The following is a 21,137-nucleotide window of genomic DNA, read 5'->3' on the forward strand; positions in this document are numbered from 1 at the left end:
TAATTGTTTCAAAGTAGCTTTACATTAATAGATGCAGAAAAAACACAGAAAAATCATAAAACATAAACAGCAGAATACAGCGGTTAAGATTAACCATACTAGCGAGCGTAGTAAGAATGTAATGTATGTAAGAGGGTGCTAAGTTAAGCCAATGTCAGCAGTCTCATCAGGGGTTAAAAATCCTGTGGGCGAAAAGTCTTGTGAGAGAGCCAGACATAGCTGATTCTATAGAGAATATAACCTCACCTAAAGGATTATTAGGAACACCATACTAATACTGTGTTTGATCCCCTTTCGCCTTCAGAACTGCCTTTATTCTACATGATGTTGATTCAATAAAGTGATGAAAGCATTCTTTAGAAATATTAATAGGATAGAATCTTGCAGTTGATGGAGATTTATGGGATGCACATGCACGACACGAAGCTCCCGTTCCACCACATCCCAAAGATGCTCTATTGAGTTGAGATCTGGTGACTGTGGGGGCCATTTTAGTACAGTAACAATTTGAAACGATTCAAGCTTTGTGTAAGAGCCATATATGGTGTTATCCTGATTTTGTACACTAGGTGGATTATTGAGATTGGGAAATGTATAAAATAGGTAAAGAGGAAATGCTGCACAGGTGCGGGTAATGAGCATTGGAAAGCCATATGTAAGATCTGTATGAATTTGTGACTTTGTAAACTCTTTTGATATTTAAACCATATGTGAATAAACAAAATATAGAGTCAAACAGCATTTGCCCACAACCTCTGTGAGTGACTGATTGGCAGTCACCGCTATACTTTGTGACATGGTGCATTATCCTGCTGGAAGTAGCCATCAGAGGATGAGTACATGATGGTCATAAAGGGATGGACATGGTCAGAAACAATGCTCAGGTAGGCCGTGGCATTTAAACGATGCCCAATTGGCACTAAGGGGCATAAAGTGTGTCAAGAAAACATCCCCCACACCATTACAACATCGCCATCTGCCTGCACAGTGGTAACAAGGCATGATGGATCCATCTTCTCATTCTGTTTACAACAAATTCTGACTCTACCATCTGAATGTCTCAACAGAAATGTTTCAGTCTTCATTTTTCAGTCTTCAACTGTCCAATTTTGCTAAGCTCGTGCAAATTGTAGCCTCTTTTTCCTATTTGTAGTGGAGATGAGTGGTACTTGGTGGGGTCTTCTGCTGTTGTAGCCCATCCGCCTCAAGGTTGTGCGTGTTGTGGCTTCACAAATGCTTTGCTGCATACCTCGGTTGTAACGAGTGTTTTTTTCAGTCAAAATTACTCTTCTATCAGCTTGAATCAGTTGGTCCATTCTCCTCTGACCTCTACCATCAACAAGGCATTTTCACCCACAGGACTGCCACATACTGGATGCATACTTTCCCATTTTGACATTCAGTTTGGAGTTCAGGAGATTGTCTTGACCAGGGGCCTCATTTATAAACGTTGCGTACACACAAAAGAAGGCGTACGCCACTCTCTACGCAATAGTTGTTATTTATAAAAAGCAAACGTGACGGGAAAATGTGCTGTCCGTCACGCAAGCTCTGACCAAGGCGTACGCATAAAAACGGGTGAAATGAGAAATGGCGACACCGACGGCAGATGGAAGAAACACGTGAAAGTGAAAGTAAAAATGACAACACTACCCCTCATAAATAACATGAAGACTTCACAAAACAAGTCTTACAATTAACAGCCTACACGAACACCCGTTTGATCGATCAGCAGTGAAACAAAATAAATAAATAAATAAATCGAAAATTACAACAAAAATTCAAATGAACACATATTTGCTAAAAGAAAAGTGAAATATGTTCTGCAATAATATTGGCATGTTGTGCAATTCATCCTCTATGTACAAAACTGATATTCTCGTCAATGTGTCCGTCTGGCGGAGCAGATATAGATGCAATTACATAGACAGATAGATAGATAATTAAGGAGATATATAGTTAGATAGATAGATAAATAAATAGATAGATGTATTAATTGTCCACTGGGGAAAGTTGTTTTCATATTAAACCATATCTTCATAATCTAGTACGGAATTATGGTATTCATGCATATGTCTTTAGTGTGTTTTATTTTTGATAAAACAATGTATGGCGTATGTCTCAAACATTCAGGAAGCAACAAGAAATTACATTTGCGCTGAACAATGTCCCATTTCCACGTCGATTATTACTGACATCTGTAGCTTGTCAGATGCAATTAAATGAATGGAAATAAAATGCCCCATCACAATGCGTGATGCCCACACTGTGCCCTCCAAACAACGTTTTTCTCCTCTTTTCCCCCTCGCCAACGATAACTTCTACTTCACATTGAGTGAATTTACGTTTTTTTTTTATTTTCTCTATGTGTTTGCCATGATTTTGCAATCAATGCATATTAACTTGTGGGCGTTTCACGGACTATTTATGGGCAACTATGGGCGTGTCATGAAGCCGCAAAAGCTGCGCTACATTTAGAAATGATTGTGATTTATTAAGGGAAAAATGCGTAGGATGTGCGTGCGCGCGGTTTAATAAATCCGAATATTTCTGTGCGTACGCCCGTCCTATGTTTCATCCGTACGCCACTTCTGACGCAAATCCTACGCAAAGTTTTATAAATGAGGCCCCAGGACCACACCCCTTAATGCATTGAAGCAACTGCCATGTGATTGATTGATTAGATAATTGCATTAATGAAAAATTGAACAGGTGTTCCTAATAATTCTTTAGGTGAGTGTATTATATAATAAGTATGATTTTTTGGGGGGGGTTAAAACATAATATATATATATATATACACACTGATAAGTAGATAAGATGAGAGCAGCTGGTGGTTGTTGGTGTGACATCGGCTGGGCATCTCATTGAAGGACGGCCAGCAGAAGACATACAGGAGAAGACCGTTCAATAGCTTTGGCCCTACTACTGAAAAAAAGATGCTGCCTCCATTTGCCTTCTTTTTTGACTGATGGACAGACAACAACCACTAGTTTACTGATCAAAGTGACCTAGCTGGTGTGTAGGATCCTAAGAGATCACTGATGTAGTTTGGGGACATGTTCTGTAATGCTTTATAAAATATAATATTTTATACCACGGGTCTGTTGAATGCTGCATTCTGATTGGCTGAGAAATGTTCTATGGGTGTTGATTATTTTTCTGTAAACCGCACACCTTACTTTTCAAATGTCTTAAAAATAGGCACCAGATCAATATTTGTGGTAACCGTGGTATAAGCGGAATAATTGACTCCAGTCCTTTGAATTATTTGAAAATAATGCACACCTGCGGTGTAACGGCACTCCGCTTCGCGTCGTGCCACATAACCACCTTGGTGTGCATTATTTTCTTATAATTCAATGGCCCGTCGTCAATTATTCCTTACGAAATCAATCCTTGACTGGAAGGAAAATCTTATCCCAGAACATGTCATCATAGCAAAATGATACCCCCAAATATAATTTTATACCCTAATATATTAAGTTTCACCTGCTGCCGGTAGAGGCGCTAATTTAGTAAATGCATCTATTGGTCATATTTGGTAAAATAGGCAAATGACCAAAGCAGTCATATGGGTTGAATAAATCTGTGTAAACATCTCTAGACCTGAAGATATACAGTACAGTAAAGAGTGGTTTCATACTCATTCTTTTCACTTTTGTTTTCATTTTCCTGTTTCATGATCCAAAACACACAGGAGACTCACTCTGCAGTCACAAACATCATTAAAATCTCTCCAGATCCCACAGCTGAGCGCAAACAATCCCACAATCCCTTGGGCTGAAGTCTGTCTTCATTCTACAGACACAAACTCACCTCAACTATTTTCTCTGAGACATGGAGATTAATAATCATTCACAGTCATTATAAAGGTCTGATTGTATTGACAACTGATACCATCACTGTACTAAATATACTTTCAGCAGTAACAACATAAACTAACAGCTTTTGTGGACCAAACTCAACTGATCACAAAGGAAATAAATAACAAGTCAATGAGCTTATATGTGCATCAGACATTACACTGAGCTAACATTACCGTGTAAAATTAATCTTTACAATGTTAACTACAGATAGGTGGCCAAACATCAACATCTCCCCTCGTATTTAGGAAACTTTTCCACAAGGCACAGTATTTGTTCCAGAGTTCAGTTTAGTCACTAGTCAGACCACTAAACAAACACAGACCAAAAGTTAACTTCAGGCTAGTCTCGCGTAGCCAGACCTTCAATACTGAAGGTCTGGTGTTTTTCGCTGCTTTTTCTGGACAACGCCCGCCCACGAGCTGTTTGACCGACATGTCATTCAACCAATCTCAGTTTGTTTCATCTAGCGTCACGTTTCGGACTCCCCACAATAACGAGCCGGCTGGCAACAAGTCAGTTATTGAAATAACCAGCCGCAACCAAATAGTATCTAAATAAACAACATTACTCACCATAGAACAACGTTGTGCACTTCATCAACAGCCACACCAATGAGACGATCTTGTTAAACGTCTGTTTGAAGCATATCTCTCCACTTTTTAACACATACAGTACAAGCAATTCAGGAGAACCAAACTTTTAAACTCCACTAACTGCCTTAAAGAAAACTCTTGGACGTCTTTTAGAGAGTCGATGCCGCGAACTTTGCATATTTTTGAGAATCCAATGTTTAGCTGATCATGATAACTGCTCATTATTATCCACGTGAACACGATTGATTATCTTCCTCAATGGAACGTCAGAGCTTTGTTTTCCAGGGACTGAAACTAATCGCGACACTCGCGTCTCCTGGAAATCCGTTTTTTTCCAACCAATCAAAGACGACTTTAACATTTTCACAGGGTTTCCAGAAAAGTGTACGAAAAACATCAGACGTTCAGCTAACAGTTTGTGGGCGTGACGTCTGAGGCTGAGACTAACTTCAGGCCAGATGCGTAAACGTGGCAACGTGTGTGCATCCGATGAAACCGTCTATAGTAATACCAAAATACAGTTTGATGATTCATCCTTTAGAAAAAAAGTTAACCACAGTTTTACTAGAGTAACCACAAATCTACTCTTACTGTATTAACTCCATTTGAACCATTATACAACATTTGTAGTAAAACTATGTTATTAAAAATAAAAAAAAATGATTTGAATCAGTGAGGCTCAATACTGTGTGTGTGTGTGTGTGTGTGTGTGTGTGTGTGTGTGTGTGTGTGTGTTTTACACAAATATTGGTGTCCTGTGGTGAGATAAACACTTTCTCTTTCTGCAGACATGAACAGTTATTCTCTAATTGTTTTCTTTAAATAAGTCTCTAGATATAAGTATGTGTATGTACGTACAGCTCACTGATCTTTCAATCTCTCTCACTGCAAATGTATTTCACAATAACACTCGTGCAATACTTACAGACACGATATGTAAGATGTTTGTATTAAAAATGACCCAAAATCACTAATACAGTGTTTACATGTGTACTTGATCTTATATGTTTCCAACAATTTTTAAAGGGGACATATGAAAATCTAACTTCATGTTTAAGTGCTATAATTGTGTCTCCAGTGCTTCTATCAACCTTTAAAATGTGTAATAGATCAACCCAGTAACTTAGTTTTGGTAAACCATTCTCCACAAGCATGTGAATAGCTCATTGAAATCTGGCTCCCCTTTGTGATGTCAGAAGGGGATCTTATTATAATAATACCGCCCCTTAATCTGAACTATACAACCACAGCACTGCCATTTAGTGTAGAGATAAGCTCATTTGCATTTTAAAGGACACACCCAAAAACTGCACATTTTTTCTCACACCTACAAAGTATCAATTTGAACATGTTATAATAAATGATCTGTGGTGTATTTTGTGCTAGAACTTGACATATGTACTCTGGGGACAACAAAGATTTATTTGACATCTTAAAAAGTCTTGTGAAACGTCTCCTTTAAATCCAGAGAGATGATCATTTTAACCAGTGTAAGGTCCCTCCTCATTATTTTGACTGTCATTGGTGTCCATGTTGTGCTCAGTTTGTGTTTTTACCGCTGTAAAGAAAATACTGTAGGTGTGTTTGACTTCATGTTGTGATGTCCACAATGATTCATCTGCACAGCTTCACATGCAGCAGTAGCCATTGAGCGACTAAGAGTTTCAGTGTTTTCCAAACACTCACTGACGAGTCGATGAAATGATGCATGTGTTAACTAACATGTCATGAATCTATCCAGTAGTGGGGGGTTTCACATTTACTAATTTATTGTATTGTTACTGCAGTAAGCAACATAACCCTTGTTACAATACACAACAGATAGGTCAAAGCAAGACATATCTAATATAAGATAGAGATCATATATTATTAAACAGTTAGTTCCAATCCTTGATTCTGATAGGTCAATAGGTGTGCTTTAGTCACGATAAAACCAGAGTCGTATAATAATAGAGTTACGACACTCACATAGACGTCTGTTGTAAGAATGGAATGCGACATTTGTAGTAAAACTATGTTATTAAAAATAAAAAAAAATATTTGAATCAGCGAGGCTCAATAATGTGTGTGTGTTTGTGTGTGTGTGTGTGTGTGTGCGTGTGTGTGTGTGTGTGTGTGTGTGTGTGTTTTACACAAATATTGTTGTGCTGTGGTGAGACATGAACAGTTATTCTCTAATTGTTTTCTTTAAATAAGTCTAGATATAAGTATGTGTTTGTACGTACAGCTCACTGATCTTTCAATCTCTCTCACTGCAAATGTATTTCACAATAACACTCGTGCAATACTTACATTCATTTCAATCGATGAAATTACAGTTTCTCTTTACATTTTCAGACATTTTATGAATATAGTCAACAGTGATATTTTATGAACTCTGCTGTAGGTAATGATTATCGTTAATAATAACTAGAATTTTTTTTATATTTTAATGAGTTGTGTATAATGTGTGAATAATATAGATTTAATGGTTTAATATTTTATTACTGGTGGTCATCTACTTTATACTTATCTTTTTTTAATATATTACGAGTAACACTAGGGGGCAACAGCGACAAGCTAAATGCCTTATAAGAAAGTCACAATGCTTCACAATGCTGCTATGTGTTTCATTGTGTTTGTTAAGTAATACGAGTGATGTATCCTCGAAAATCATGTATATTAACATTTAATGTCTACTATAAATACAATTAAATATGAATTTAGTGTGTTTCTGTGATGCTTCACTGTTACAAATAACCGCGTTGGCGATCTTTTTTGTGATTTTAATATAGTAAAAGTGTAGGAATTATGTTTTTAGCAGATTGATCGCCATTTATATAGCCATATTTTTGCTATAAAAATAAAAGATACTGTAAACTGTGTTGCTGTGGTTGGTATAGATAACCACAGTTATCTTTGGGTCACCATTAACTGTTTATCTTTATTAAGTTTATTATTTTTAGTAAGTATAGTGATCAATTCACATAACAAGCTAATATTTACCTAAAATAGCTGAAAACCTATGCAAACAGATTGACAGCCCTGCTTGAACGTTACATGAATCACGTGACCGCGCGGCGGCGAGATCAAAGCGTTTCGTAACTCTCTTATTATACGACTCTGGATAAAACACTGCTATGACCGCTTCACCTAACGGTTCTGTTTATCACTGCGCCCTTAGCAACCACACATATATCGGTTTGTTGTTTTTATTTGAGCTTTCATGCTTATTACACATTGGAACACATTTTTGTTCATGGTCAGGGACTATTTTTTCTAGCGGAAGGAATGCTGGTTGCACTAATATTTTTTTTTACTTTAATATTGTGTGGTAACCGTTTTATAAAAGCAATAATGTACTTGAGGCTGTGCTGTATCGTGAATAAGTAACGGCTGAAGCGTCATGCCTAACAACACCCTTCAGGCGTTACTTATTCACGATACAGCACAGCCTCAAGTACCTTATTGCTTAAATATAATATCTAAGAAGTTAACCGTAACATGTAATTATGACCACAGATGCTTAGAATGATATATTATTCATTTATTCTGTAACGTGTTCTCTTCTCTGTAATTAAACACACACAGACTCTCATTAATCTCATCTTTCTATCTATCCTGTGGTAAAACATGACTGTTAATGTAGTTAAAGTAGTAAATGATGCATGACCAAATGATTTTCCATTCCAACAGAATGAGAGCGCTAGATCTACTGAGAGCTACATGAATCACGTAATCCAGAGCGAGATCAAAGTAGGTGCGCTTGACTTCACGCGCCACCACGAGCGGATGACAACAAAGTAACGCGCAAGTACTTTCATCCGCTCATCATTTCTTGTGGAGAGCATAAAGTCAAACACATCTAATGTGTCGTCTGCTTTATTATTGTTCGGTGACTTCTACTGGTAAAGATGACATATTCTGCCTTATAGACGCTTTCATCGGACACACACACACACACACACACACACACACATCGCTGCGGTTATGCGCCTGGCCCTAAGTTAACTTCTGGTTTGTGCTTATTTATCAGTCTGGCTATTAACTAACATAACCTCTGGATTAAATACCTTGTAAAAGTGTTTCAGTTTCCAAAAGATGAGGAGAGATAGTAAGTGTTAGTAGTGTAGTTAACATTGTAAAGATTAATTTTACACAGTAATGTTAGGTCAGTGTAACAGTTGATACACTTTAGCTATGAACTCATTTACTTGTAATTTATTTCCCTTGTTATCAGAAATAATCTACTCTAAAAGACTCGGTTGTTATTGACTCTATGTGGAAGTCTGTCAGAGATCCTAAAAATCTGTTTGTTTATGTTCTTGGCAATGCATGTAATGAAAAATGATATCAAGTAAAAGTGTAAGATAAAAAATTAAACAGAGTTACAAAAAATACAAGTGTAAACAAATAAATAATCTAAAGTTATCAATTTAAAAAGAATCTACGCCCCCCCCCCCCCTCTCTCTCTTTCTCTTTCTCTTTCTCTTTCTCTTTCTCTCTCTCTCTCTCTCTCTCTCTCCACTTTGTCTCCCTGTGGTGATATTTGTACAGATGAAACTCAGTTAATTATAATCGTATTAAAGTCTTCCATCATTAACTTAAAGCAATGAGAATGAGAATGTTAATTAAAAACAGAGTAATCAGAAAGACACAGACACTAAATTCTTAGAGAGAGAGAGAGAACAGACCGACAGAAAGAAATGAGGATATTCTTATGAATACAGGATTAAATGTGCATTGTTCAGGTGCATGTGTGTGTCTGTTTGTGCATGCGTGTGACTACTTTATTATATTTTGGGAACAAATTTGTACCAAAAAGTAAGCAAAACCTAAAAAAAACCTGAGCAGTATCTCCATCATTTGTAAACCAGCTATTAAAATACAGTTAATAGATTTTATTTCTCTTATGAAACAGTTGCTACATGTATACTTACAACTAGGGATGGGACGATTACCGGTTTCACGGTTAACCACGATAAAATGTCCTGACTTTTAGTAATATCGTTTAAAATGTAATTATCATTACAATCGTGTTTGATTACTGTGATTTTGAAAACTCGCAGTAAATCCTGTCCAACCAGAATCAGTTTGAAGCAGGCGCGCACATGCAACATAGTTTTTTGCAAAAGAAGGCATTTAAGGGATAATGTATTGTATTCATTCACGCTAAACTTATTAGACAGATTCATTTTTTTTTCCACAGAAATAATTTCAGGGACATGAAATATTAAATTGTGATTTTTAAAAATAAAACTTGTTCAAATGTTTTCAGTGTGTGTATAAGTTCTTTTTGAACATTTCCATCTCATTTGAACAAAAACATGATAATATTGATAACTGTGATAACTTTGGTCACTATAATCATGATATGAAAATTTCATACCATCCCATACCTCCTTACATCATGCCCCCTCACCGCCACTATCCCGCCCCCTCAAATCACATGTTGAATGGGATTTTAATGATAAAATGAGCTATTTAAAAACCACATTTGCCTAGTGTATTGTCTTCCTAGACGTGAATAATAAGATAAAATAGCAATATTTTAGTTAAGGACAGTCTGTGAGGCAAGGTCGAATTTTGACTGGTTGCTTGACATGTTCCCCCAACCAGTGTTGGGGTAACCCATTACAAGTAACGTGCATTACGTAATAAGATTACTTTTCTAAAGTAACGAGTAAAGTAACGCATTACTTTATAAATGTACTGAATGAACAATGTACTGAATTAAATTGAACGTAGTCATGTAGAATAATGCACTCGATGCGTGCGTGCCAGAGCTTGACATTTTTGCAATGAAAACAAGCAATTTCTGAATGCAGAACTTCTTAGTCACAAAAACACCTGCAAGGCCTGAAAGAGATAAAAGCCTCAGTCAAATAAGAAAAAGTATCGCAAAAGTAATGTAAGTATTACTTTCCATGAAAAGTAACTAAGTAATGCAATTAGTTACTTTTCTTGTGGAGTAACTTAATATTGTAATGCATTACTTTTAAAAGTAACTTTCCCCACCACTGCCCCAACCCTAATAACATAAATGTAAAATGTAAAATTTCTTGCACTTCGGAAAGCAAACACGACAGCTCCTCTAATTTCACCATGGACATTTGAAAATGGATTAAAAAGAGAGAAACTACAGCAACTACACTGTAAAAAATTCTGTAGAAATTACAGTATTACTTGGTATTACTGGCAACTAGCTGCCAGTAACTTACTGTAGATTTTACATTTATGTTATATATTGGCAACAGTTTGTTCAAAGTTAAATGAACATTAAACATTTTCAGTCTTTATCTTCTACAGTAAGTTACTGGCAACCAGCTGCATAATTACAGCAAATTTTTTACAGTGTACCACAACCTCTAAGTCTGAGCTCCAAATAAGCAGCATTGTGCTAATATATAGGTACGTGTTTTTTGTTCTTGTATATAGTACGATTCTTCAGAGCTCCGTACTTTGCTCACTATAGCTGCAGTCATTGTGGTTGTATTACCAAGATATTTGTTTATAATGTGTTAAAACTTAAGGAACGTACCACAATTATATGTATTTTCTAGCTGTGAGTATTATATGCATTCATGTGATCGCCCCCTCATCAGCGTCGGCACTGCTAAGACTAAATACACTCAGATTTGATTCATCAGACTGAAGGAGTCAGATGATAAGATCTGTTCTGATCTGATCTTTGTAGGATGAGATGTCAGTTTGTGCTGTTGTCATATATTTAAATAAGATCATCTGGACATCCTGTGTACTGTATAACCAAACCTGTACACATCAACAAGATAGAGTCTGATGATTGACAGTTAAAGGAGCGGTGAATCAAATACTCTATTTTAACTTGATCATTTGTTATATAAGAGGTCTTCATACTTAAATGAACATCCTGCAAGTTTCAGAACTGAAAACGTCCGTGCTACTGAAATATAACAGTTTTTGGCACCAAGCCAGTATTACAAGCGAGTGTGGAATTCGAAAAAATATGACGTCAAAGTAGAATTGAAGCACCTCCCCAAAGCCAAATACAACGACCACTTTTGTAGCCCCCCCCACAGCTTCGCGTGACACACGTGTGTCTCAACAATAAGTAAACATGTCTTTAAAGAATGCCAAATGTAACCAAAATTACTTTTAAATAATTTTTTTCTGAGAGACTTTTATTTTGACGCGGTGACCTGAAGTAACCATGGAAACGCATTTTCGGTTGTGAAAGGAAGAACACAGGCGCTGTATAACGGAGGATCAACATTAGGAATGCGTGGATAAAGTTTGCTTTTGAAGAAGTTCCAGCTCGCGTTTCTTTACTTTGTGTACACGGATTCATTTGTAAAGAAGTTGATGCTGGATTTGCAGAGAGACTGTGATTAAATACACCACTAATATTGCATCTGACAAAAATGACACAGCAGTATACACATTAAGTTTATTTAAGTTACTGCGTTTCACTATTGCTTTGTTAGAAGAGATCGCTTGATATGTCTGTTATAACATCAATGTCTAAACACGTTTGTTTGACTGTTTAAATTTACTAAAAACATTAAACGATTAATAAAGGTACAACACTTAACAACACGACTGTAATTTAACGGTAAAAATATGCAAAGTTATTGATAAGGATTTATCAGCCGCAGTTTAGATTTGGATGCGCGCTTACTGTGTTGTATACGGTAATTTAGTCACGTCGAGTTTCAAGTTTTGTTTCTACTTTAATATACGTATTGTCATATATGTGTATCATCTTTAGCACCCAGAATCTTTTGTGTCTCAAACATATTTGTGTTCGGCTGCTAGTTTTATCACATTAATGTTTTTAAAACATTTCCCTACATGTAATGACGGGGAATGAAGCTGTCCAATCATAGCAGTGGGTGTTTACGTCCAGGTCTTCAATGCGGCCCGCCCCTTCAAACAAACCATTTCTCCAGACAGCCACTAACCCATGTTACAAAATAGCCTATTACTCATTGCTTTTGATGTTTTTGAATGTAAAAACCACGCGAACATCATAAGTAGACATCAGACAACAGTTTAAAACAATAAAATCTACAAATTCACAGCCCCTTTAATCAGGAGTCTGACCACTCCTCTTATACATCAACCTGAACCCTGTTCTGCTCAGTGTTTGTTCCTCTTACTAAACCACACAAAATCACTCGCTCCTTCATTCATCTAAACTCTGTCCGCTCAGCCGCATCCCTCACGATATTCAATAAACCTCTAAAAATGTTTTGCTTCTGTGAAATCTGATAGGAACATTGAAAGCTCTGCCTATTAAAAAACAATTAAGAAAACAAAATAAAATGAAAAACTTTCAATCTTTCTCTCTCTGTAAACAGGTTGTGTCACTGTTGAAGCAGAAATAAAGTTTGTAGAGCACTTCTCATATCACTGTTTGCTTCTGATAAATTACTTTGATGTTTTCCTGACTTTTTTTAAGTTGCTTTGGATAAAAGCATCTGCTAAATGTCTGTATTCACAGTTCTTTTTCAGTTTGTTAACATTTATAAAGCATCTGCTGTGTGGCTGTGTGGTGCACAAACACAATTCATCTTCAATATTGCTCAAACTTTACACTAAATGATTACATTTGTATAATAACTCTCAACTGCTTCATTGATTGTTGTACTAAGACAATCTTTGTGTGTTTGTGTCCACTGCAGAAGAAAATCTAAGTCAGAAAATGATGTTTCCAGAATACATACATACATTAATCTCGTCAAGTAAATGTGAACTCTTTTTCAGCTTTTTTACTAGAAAAAAGCAGCAGGTTTTTGTGCTAGCAATTTCTGTGCCATCCCTAAAGTTTCAAAAACAAAGATGTATGTTTTAAAGCAATGTTCTGTTCATGTTTGTTTGTGTTTATTTCAGTATTTGAAAATTCAATTAAAAGAAAGTAACACTTACTAGGGCTGCATGATTCTTGCTAAAATGTTAATCACATTTTTTCTCCATGGGAAATGAAATCACGATTTTCTCTCACGATTCTCATTTTTTAACCAAAAGATTTACTGCACTCAAGTAAAACCTTTGCTTTACAGGACTTTCAGTTATAATAAAATGCTGGACTAGAATCTCAAAACAGTCTTTTCTTTACTTCAGACCCCTTAAGATGCATAACTTAAAATCTGTAAGCTATTACACATAAACAATAGAATGCTGACATTAATAAATAAAAAGACGTATAACAAATAGTACCTTTGCTTTCTGTACATTTCACCTGACCAACCTTAAATCTTTATAAACCCTAATCAAACTTACCCGCCTGTGATTATCTAGTGATCGGGAAGACCTGGATTATCTTTCTCAGGTGTGTTTGATCAGAGTTGGAGCTAAACTCTGCAGTGCTTGGCCCTCCGGGGTAAGATTTGGGGAACCCTGCCCTAAAATTTTAAAATTCTAAACCATCAACATTCGGAGTCTTCAGGGAGGAGCGCAGGCATGTTATAATGTTCCCCTTGTGCTAAAAACCCTTTCTCATGGGGAACTTGCCTTTTTTCTGAACAAATATTGTTGCATCATCACATTATTTGCCGCCACCAGGATTTTCTGCAATGGCGTTCATTTTTTCCTCTTTTGTGTGAAAATTGCCGCTCAAATCCATCAAGTAAAGCGACTATGTGTTTAGGTCTGCCACTTTGTTATACATCACATGAGTGACAGCTGAATGTCAAAAATGATGAAGAGAGAGGAGAAAAACGATGGCTTCTGATTGGTGAATGAATAGGGTTTAGATTTACACTGTGTAAGTGACTGATCTTGGATTGTTGAAATGTAAATACGTGATGACATAAATGCAGCATCTGAATACAGGGAAATACTGTACACACAATCGCCGTCATTTAGAGAGAAGATCACATTTATGTATGGATCAAGATTGGGATTCTTTTTTGGATGAATTGTGCAGCCCTAACACTTAGAGATGAATGTGTGCCTGTGTGGGTCAAAAATGGATATTCTGGGTAAAATAAATGTTAAGCACAATTGGAAGCAATGTTCTGCATAATGTTAAACACTACAAAAACTACACACACGCACGCACGCACGCACGCACACCTCCGTGCTCCACCAGATACCATAAACTCAAATCTTTCACATTTATTAGATTCTTCACTACTGTGTCTTATTTCTATAGTTCTGCTGTTTGCACATATGCACTTTATGTAGTCTTGTGTAGTCTGTTTTGAATGCACTTTAGTTCTAATTTAACTAACTTCATTATTTTTACTCAATTTAAGATGATTTCATTATCTAGTTAAGCACGTGTCTAGGATTCCATATTGGTCCAGGAAAAACATGGTTTAATTTCACTGTGTACAAGCTGTATATGGTTGAAATGACAATAATGCTACCTGATAAACACACATGCACGCACGCAAGTCTCGATACAGCTGCTGACACAACCGAGACACCATTCACTACTTAAACCCTTTCAACACATTGGTAATGCTGACATTTTAAGCCCCGCCCTCTTCGGTCCCCAGACGTGGTTCTTACTATGTGAAGCTCCAGATAGTCTCCGAGACCCTTGGCACTTTCCACCCTGACCAGCACCGCCTCTTTCAACTGTGTGCTGAAGCCCACCGCCAACCTGTCTGCCCGCGTGCTCGGACGGTCGTTCGGTGGCCAGGTGTAAGTGATGAGGGCTCCGCCGCGCCCAAAGATGTACGTCGTCCCAGCTGAAAGAGAAAGACAGAGAAATAAAAGTCTCTGAAAAACAAAACATCGGCCACAATTACACAACCCATTACTGGCACCCAACACTAAAAACAGATTCAAAGCCAAAACTCAAATGCACTCATTTGTCTGCTGCTGTTTACTCTGATATTTGACTGCTGACGAATTATCACAAGAAAGAAAGAAAACAGAAACAGAGAGAGGAGGAAAGAAAGAAAGAACTGAAGAGGATGACAAGAGACAGAATGTTTTGAGATCATAATCATAATGTTGGGCGAGAGAGGTAAAAGATTTTTCTCCAATACATTTTTGCGTTTTTTCTGTCGATGAACCTCATTTAAAAACAAAGCGTGAATATAAAATGGCTGGAAGGATGAAGAAAACACAAGTGCATCTCTCTCTCTCTCTCTCTCTCTCTCTCTTCTGTATGAATCTTCCAATCTAATTAATTTTGTTTTGCTGATGAATATGAAGAGCGAGTGATATTCCAGTCAGCCCTGGGGTGACACACAGTATTCATTCATCATATCTGAACATGTGCCATTGACTCGTTCAGAAAAATAAAATAAAGTCTTCGGTCATCACAAATCTCTGTTCCTCACTCACAGACGTTGTGTGTAAAGTCAGCCAATCACAACAGTGCTTATTAACTATTGCGTTTTGTGTTTATCAGACCCGAGACTGTTAGGAAACTGCCTGTGGCTCTGCTGTCTGAAGATGAGACTAGAAGAACAATGAGAAAATAATGTTCAAGAAAATAACTTCTGGAGAAATCTCTGTCTGTCTCTACACCTGAAGATAAACAGTCAGCTCACACACAAACAACGATTCAAACGTCCTCAACATCATTAAACAAGCCATGAAAAGACAGAAATTTAAAGCAACTTTTTTGTGAGAACAGAGGTGTGGCTTAGCTTGTAATTTAAAAAACTTTAGCGTAACACAAATCTCTATTCCGCCCCTCTGTGGCCATTAAAACATTACACGTTATTAAAAATTTGATGAAGCACAAAAATCTTTTAGTTCTGGCTGAATGCCGAGATTTCCGGCTCTTCTCTAATGGTGTTTGTCTAAATAAAACAAACAAACTAAAGGAATGAACCATTAAAGTCAGGCTGAGATTAAGGATAAAACATTGAGAAGGTGGATCAGGTCTCGTGTTAAACTACACTCATCTACTAGCCTACTATTAAAAAAACTTATTTGAACACATTTAACATGAAGGAATCCTCAACCAATCAATTTGTAGCCTAATAGAGTTAGGGTTAGTAGTGGCAGGTTAAGAGTAAAGTATAACCTTCAGCAGGGCCCAATTGGTGAAATCGGGTGAGCCTTGAAAAGTGAAGGCTTTGGCTCTTTGATCGCCCGCTGGTGGCTGGCTGCAGTACAAGTCATAAACCCGCCCTCTCCATTCAAACGAATGAGACTCGGCTCTAAATAAAAACCTATTTACACTTCCAATAAAAGTTTCTGAAAGATGGTTTTGGTCCTTTCAAGTAGTTATCACACTGATATATGTTTAATTGTTCATTTTTGTGATAAAAATAGTTTAATTTTAGCTAGTAATTTGATGCTATAGAAACGGGGCATGTCGTTATAATAGGCATGGTTGAATTGGTTGCGCAAGCGTTTGGGTAGTTTGATACCGCGGCTCCGCCTCTGGCTCCACGGATGATTCCTTCTGCACATGCCTTGGCTCCAAACGGACGTTTTTACATAACATGGCGGCGACCGTGGTCGGACATTTTTGGCTTTAATTCATTACAATGGAGGGAGGCGACGTTGCATCGTCCATCTTTTTTTACAGTCCCAGTGATTGTCATGCCTGACATTTCCTTTATCATCCACCCACCCGTCCCTCCTCGCTATATTATTAAGCATCTTCTTATTTTTATGTCCTATGTATTTATTCATACCTTTTTAAATGTCACTGGAGTCAACAAGAGACACAGAGTAAAAATCTGAGATTCAAACCTGCAGTGCTCATTGTCAGGCCATCGTGCCAACAGCTGTATTAAACACATCCTTCAGTCAAAGATATTACAGTCAATGCTGTGAGAAATATGAAACTGATCTCTCTGATGTTTTACAGGTCTGGATCGTTCTGACTTTCAGAGTCACATACCGTATAAACCAAAATCTAACAACCACTGAGATAAAGATGAGAAACACCTGAGCAATACAACACAGAGAGGAACGGGATTTGTTTTCCAGTTTAATGCATATGCATTGAAAATCTTTCTGCTGAATGTCTTTCATCGTGCAGCCGCCAAACATTTCTATTACAAAAATCTATTTAAGCTCCATTAACATTGAGTCGTGCGTATAAATTACTCCTCAGTCCTGTGGGTGGCGCTGCAGACGTCTTTTCCTCTTAAAACTAAATTTTAATGAGGTGTTGCTTCAGTATGACATCATGTCAAACTGGTCGTTGATCTCAGTGTTTGTAATCTTAGAGACAAACCTGTAAATCATCACATTAGACGACTTCATTCAACTACAGCAGCAGACATATAAATCTCTACTTATTTTAGGTTGAAACCTCTCATCCTCTTCTCACAGCTATGCAGAAAAGAAAAAAAGAAAGAAAGAAAGGAAGAAAGGAAGGCAGATCCTAAATCAATCCCATCATTTTGCAGAAAAGATCTCAGTTCTTCTTTTCACCGCCACTAAATCAAATGATGAATGAATGAATGGAGTTCCCTGCAGAAACAATTCAATAACACCATACAAACCAACATCTGAAATATCAATGTCTACAAAAACAATACATTAAAAAAGCATGAATGAAATGTGTTTCTCTCTCTCTAACCACAGTAGACGGACCTCACGCGGTCCTCGTCCACCCAAACATTCAGCTGTTTCCTCGGGCATGGATCTTATGGACAGATGCTAAGAAAAACAACAGCCATGCGGCATTGTGTCGTTTACCGTGTATGAAACGCCCGTGAATCAGTTTCTGCCTTTAGTCGTGATGGCGACACAAACAAACTGCAGTGGGTTCTAGTTTAGAAACGGTTTCTTTTAAATGTCGTAGCTGGTCATGATGACTCAAACACAAAAATATATAAATGAGAAAACTGCCCCAATAATACTGATGTTGATCAAAGTGAAATGTAAGGAAGCAGGATTTAAAAGCATGATGACTGTGTTTAATGACTTCAAAATCTATCAGGTAATTCTGTACAAATCTAGCAGTATTTGCTAAATGACTTCTCATATTTTTATTAGGGATGCACCGATAGGATTTTTTGGGGCCGATGCCGATACCGATTTAAACAGACAACTTCTGGCCGATACCGATATTAAACACTTGTATACAATACTATACAGTTGGTCTATTAGCTAGTTTATTTCTGCATCAAATTATTTTTACTGAACATGGATTGGATCTAATTAACATTTCAACTGACCAACATAATAAGAGGGGCACAAATTAAGCTAAAAAAAATATAAGACGACAACATGACAACCTTCAAAGGTGGTTTTTGCAATTCAGCATTTCTTTTATTAACAACATTAACCCGTTTTTTACATATAATGGATTTCTTTAATAAACATAAATAATGCCAGTGCTATTGCAACTTCAAAAAAAGTTGGACTTCTTTTCCCCCACTAAAGTGCAGTCTGTTTCTTTTATTGTCCAAACATTTGAGCCAGCTCAACAAAGGTTTTCTGTCGGTGCTTAAGTATAGTGCACACCAGAACATTAAATCATTTTAATTGAACAACAGACATGCATTTCATTGCCTTTATGTGGTTAATTAAAAAAACAATCGGTATCGGCCTTTCTCGTGCTATTACCGATATGCCGATGGTTTCAAATTCAGCAAATATCGGCCGATAAATATCGGCGGCCGATACATCGGTGCATCACTAATTTTTATAAATATATTCAAAGTTGATGATTAATGAATGATTTTGGCATTATTTGGCAATACAGAGAGAGCATAAGGCATAATTCTGTAAAAGGTCCATATAGATGAAGTTAAATTGAAGGGTTTTACAGATGTAGATCTGTGTTATGAGTATGTTTTTGTTTCTAAAGGACAGAGCTGTGTGTTTTTCTCATTTTCTTGCTAATTAATTGTAGTTTGTTTAGTTAATATTAACACAATTAACAGCACACTGAGGTTTGAAAAAGTTATCCGGCCCTCAGATAGTGACGTTATTTACCATCCAACATGAAATGAGTTTGATACCCTTGATCTAAAACATTTCATCTGAAACAAACACAATGTCATCACATCTCTCTTTATCCTTTAGTGGCACACGTGACATAATAACATCATTCACGGGCAGAGGAAAGAAATCAAGAAATCTGTTATTATACAGAAGAGGTTTTGATCTGGTCTCTCATGTGAGGATCTGACGTGTTCAACTGGATCATATGCTGCTTTATGTTTCCAGATCCCTTCAGATTAAAACAGACAGCCATTAATGACCATCACCTGATCTCTCTCTCTCTTTTTCATGTTGTGATTTTTATTTAATGGCTTCCTCGAGCCGTCTTTTCCTTCTGCTTGGCTTGACTGGTGAATTATTTCCCCATTAAAACACAGAAATCAAAGCATAAACCTGAGAGAGAGAGAGAGAGAGAGAGAGATCATCTTGGGTCTCTGTTTGATGTAGTGTAGTGTAATAAACACATTGCTCCGGGGGGACACACAGTCTTGTTAAGGTCAGAAGAAAGTGATGCTGCTTGAGTTTCTCCTCTGGGCTCTCGGTTCTGCTCTGAATGTTTCTCTCTCTCTTCACAAGTCACCAGTAAACAAGATCATCTATATCACTAGCACACAATATCAACCGTTAACCATCAACCATCGGCAGATCCAGAAGCCCAGCTAACTGTAGGAAGATGTTTTTACATGAGTCTACCTCGCCCTCGTTTCTCTCTTACACAATCATAAATCACATCCAACATATCCCAGAAATCTTAAGTGGGACTCGGGTGTCCTCATTCTTTCTCAAGGTATATCTGACGGATGATGTGAAGTGTCTTGACATCGATCTCTCTCCCTCCTGATGGTCCATTACATCATAAAGCTAATGCACTAAAGCTGAGATCATCAACATCCTGCTCGACACATTTCATCTCTTTCAGTCTTGATGCCTTCAGATGAAACTCTTGTTTCTGTACCGTTTACTACACTGTACTGTATGCACATTCACATCTGTTTAATCCTGCAGACTATCAACATACATTAGTGCATATCTATCAAATATCTGCTTCATGTGCAAATCAATAAGCCAGCTACAGTACACAGAAAACTGTGTTTGCATGAGATGTAGAGATTTGTAGCTGGATACCAGCTGGAAATCTGTTTTATTGTTTTCTCATGTCTGCAGAACCTGTCAATGTTTCTTCATTAACTGCATTAGTCGAGTGCAGACATTTCTGCATTAATTTATTTACATTGACCTGTTAAACACAGAGACATGAACAAAACTGCAGTAAAGTTAGTGATTAGATTGATTTGAATTGTGTATAATAAACAGACATCTAACAACCACGCAGAGCAACTGCATTACAATCCCTCAGACATCTGTAACAAACACCCTAAAACACTTCAGCACGTGCTGGACATCTTTTAAAATTATATTTTTTGGAATCGAACTCGTGTCGCTGGAAATGCGAAAGCACCGCACGTCGGAGCGCTGCCCACAACACCATCGGCTCCGAATTGCTGGGCATCTTTAAAATCTCGTCCTCTTTATAAAACATTGACTAATATAAGAAGTGTGTGCACATCATGGGTGTTTAATAATCACTGATGTGTGTTTGTGTTAGAACAGAAGACTACCAAACCCACATCATCATCATCATCATCATGTCTTCATGTCACATCTGATCTTCTACTCTGATTCGTCTATTATTAGTCATGAAACTTTTTGTTGGGTGTTACCAGAATTTATAACTTCGATTGTCAATCTGACTGAATTGAATACGATTGACGGTTACGACGATACAGTTTACATGCCCCTAAACATTGCAATCTGATTAAAATGTTGGTTT

The 21,137-nt window shown here is 37.2% G+C and overlaps 1 protein-coding gene across 11 annotated transcripts in view; it reads right to left on the minus strand.

Moving 5' to 3' along the window:
- Window positions 1–21,137, minus strand: part of nrxn2b (neurexin 2b) — a 380,291-nt gene that overhangs the window by 22,726 nt on the left and 336,428 nt on the right. For all 11 annotated transcript variants that reach the window (XM_055218533.2, XM_055218549.2, XM_055218495.2 and 8 more), the window contains one exon: window positions 14,942–15,123. In XM_055218533.2, coding sequence (XP_055074508.2) covers window positions 14,942–15,123 — 182 coding nt within the window. The remainder of the gene's footprint in view (window positions 1–14,941; window positions 15,124–21,137) is intronic.

Source organism: Misgurnus anguillicaudatus, chromosome 21, assembly GCF_027580225.2.
Source record: "Misgurnus anguillicaudatus chromosome 21, ASM2758022v2, whole genome shotgun sequence".
NCBI lineage: Eukaryota > Metazoa > Chordata > Actinopteri > Cypriniformes > Cobitidae > Misgurnus > Misgurnus anguillicaudatus.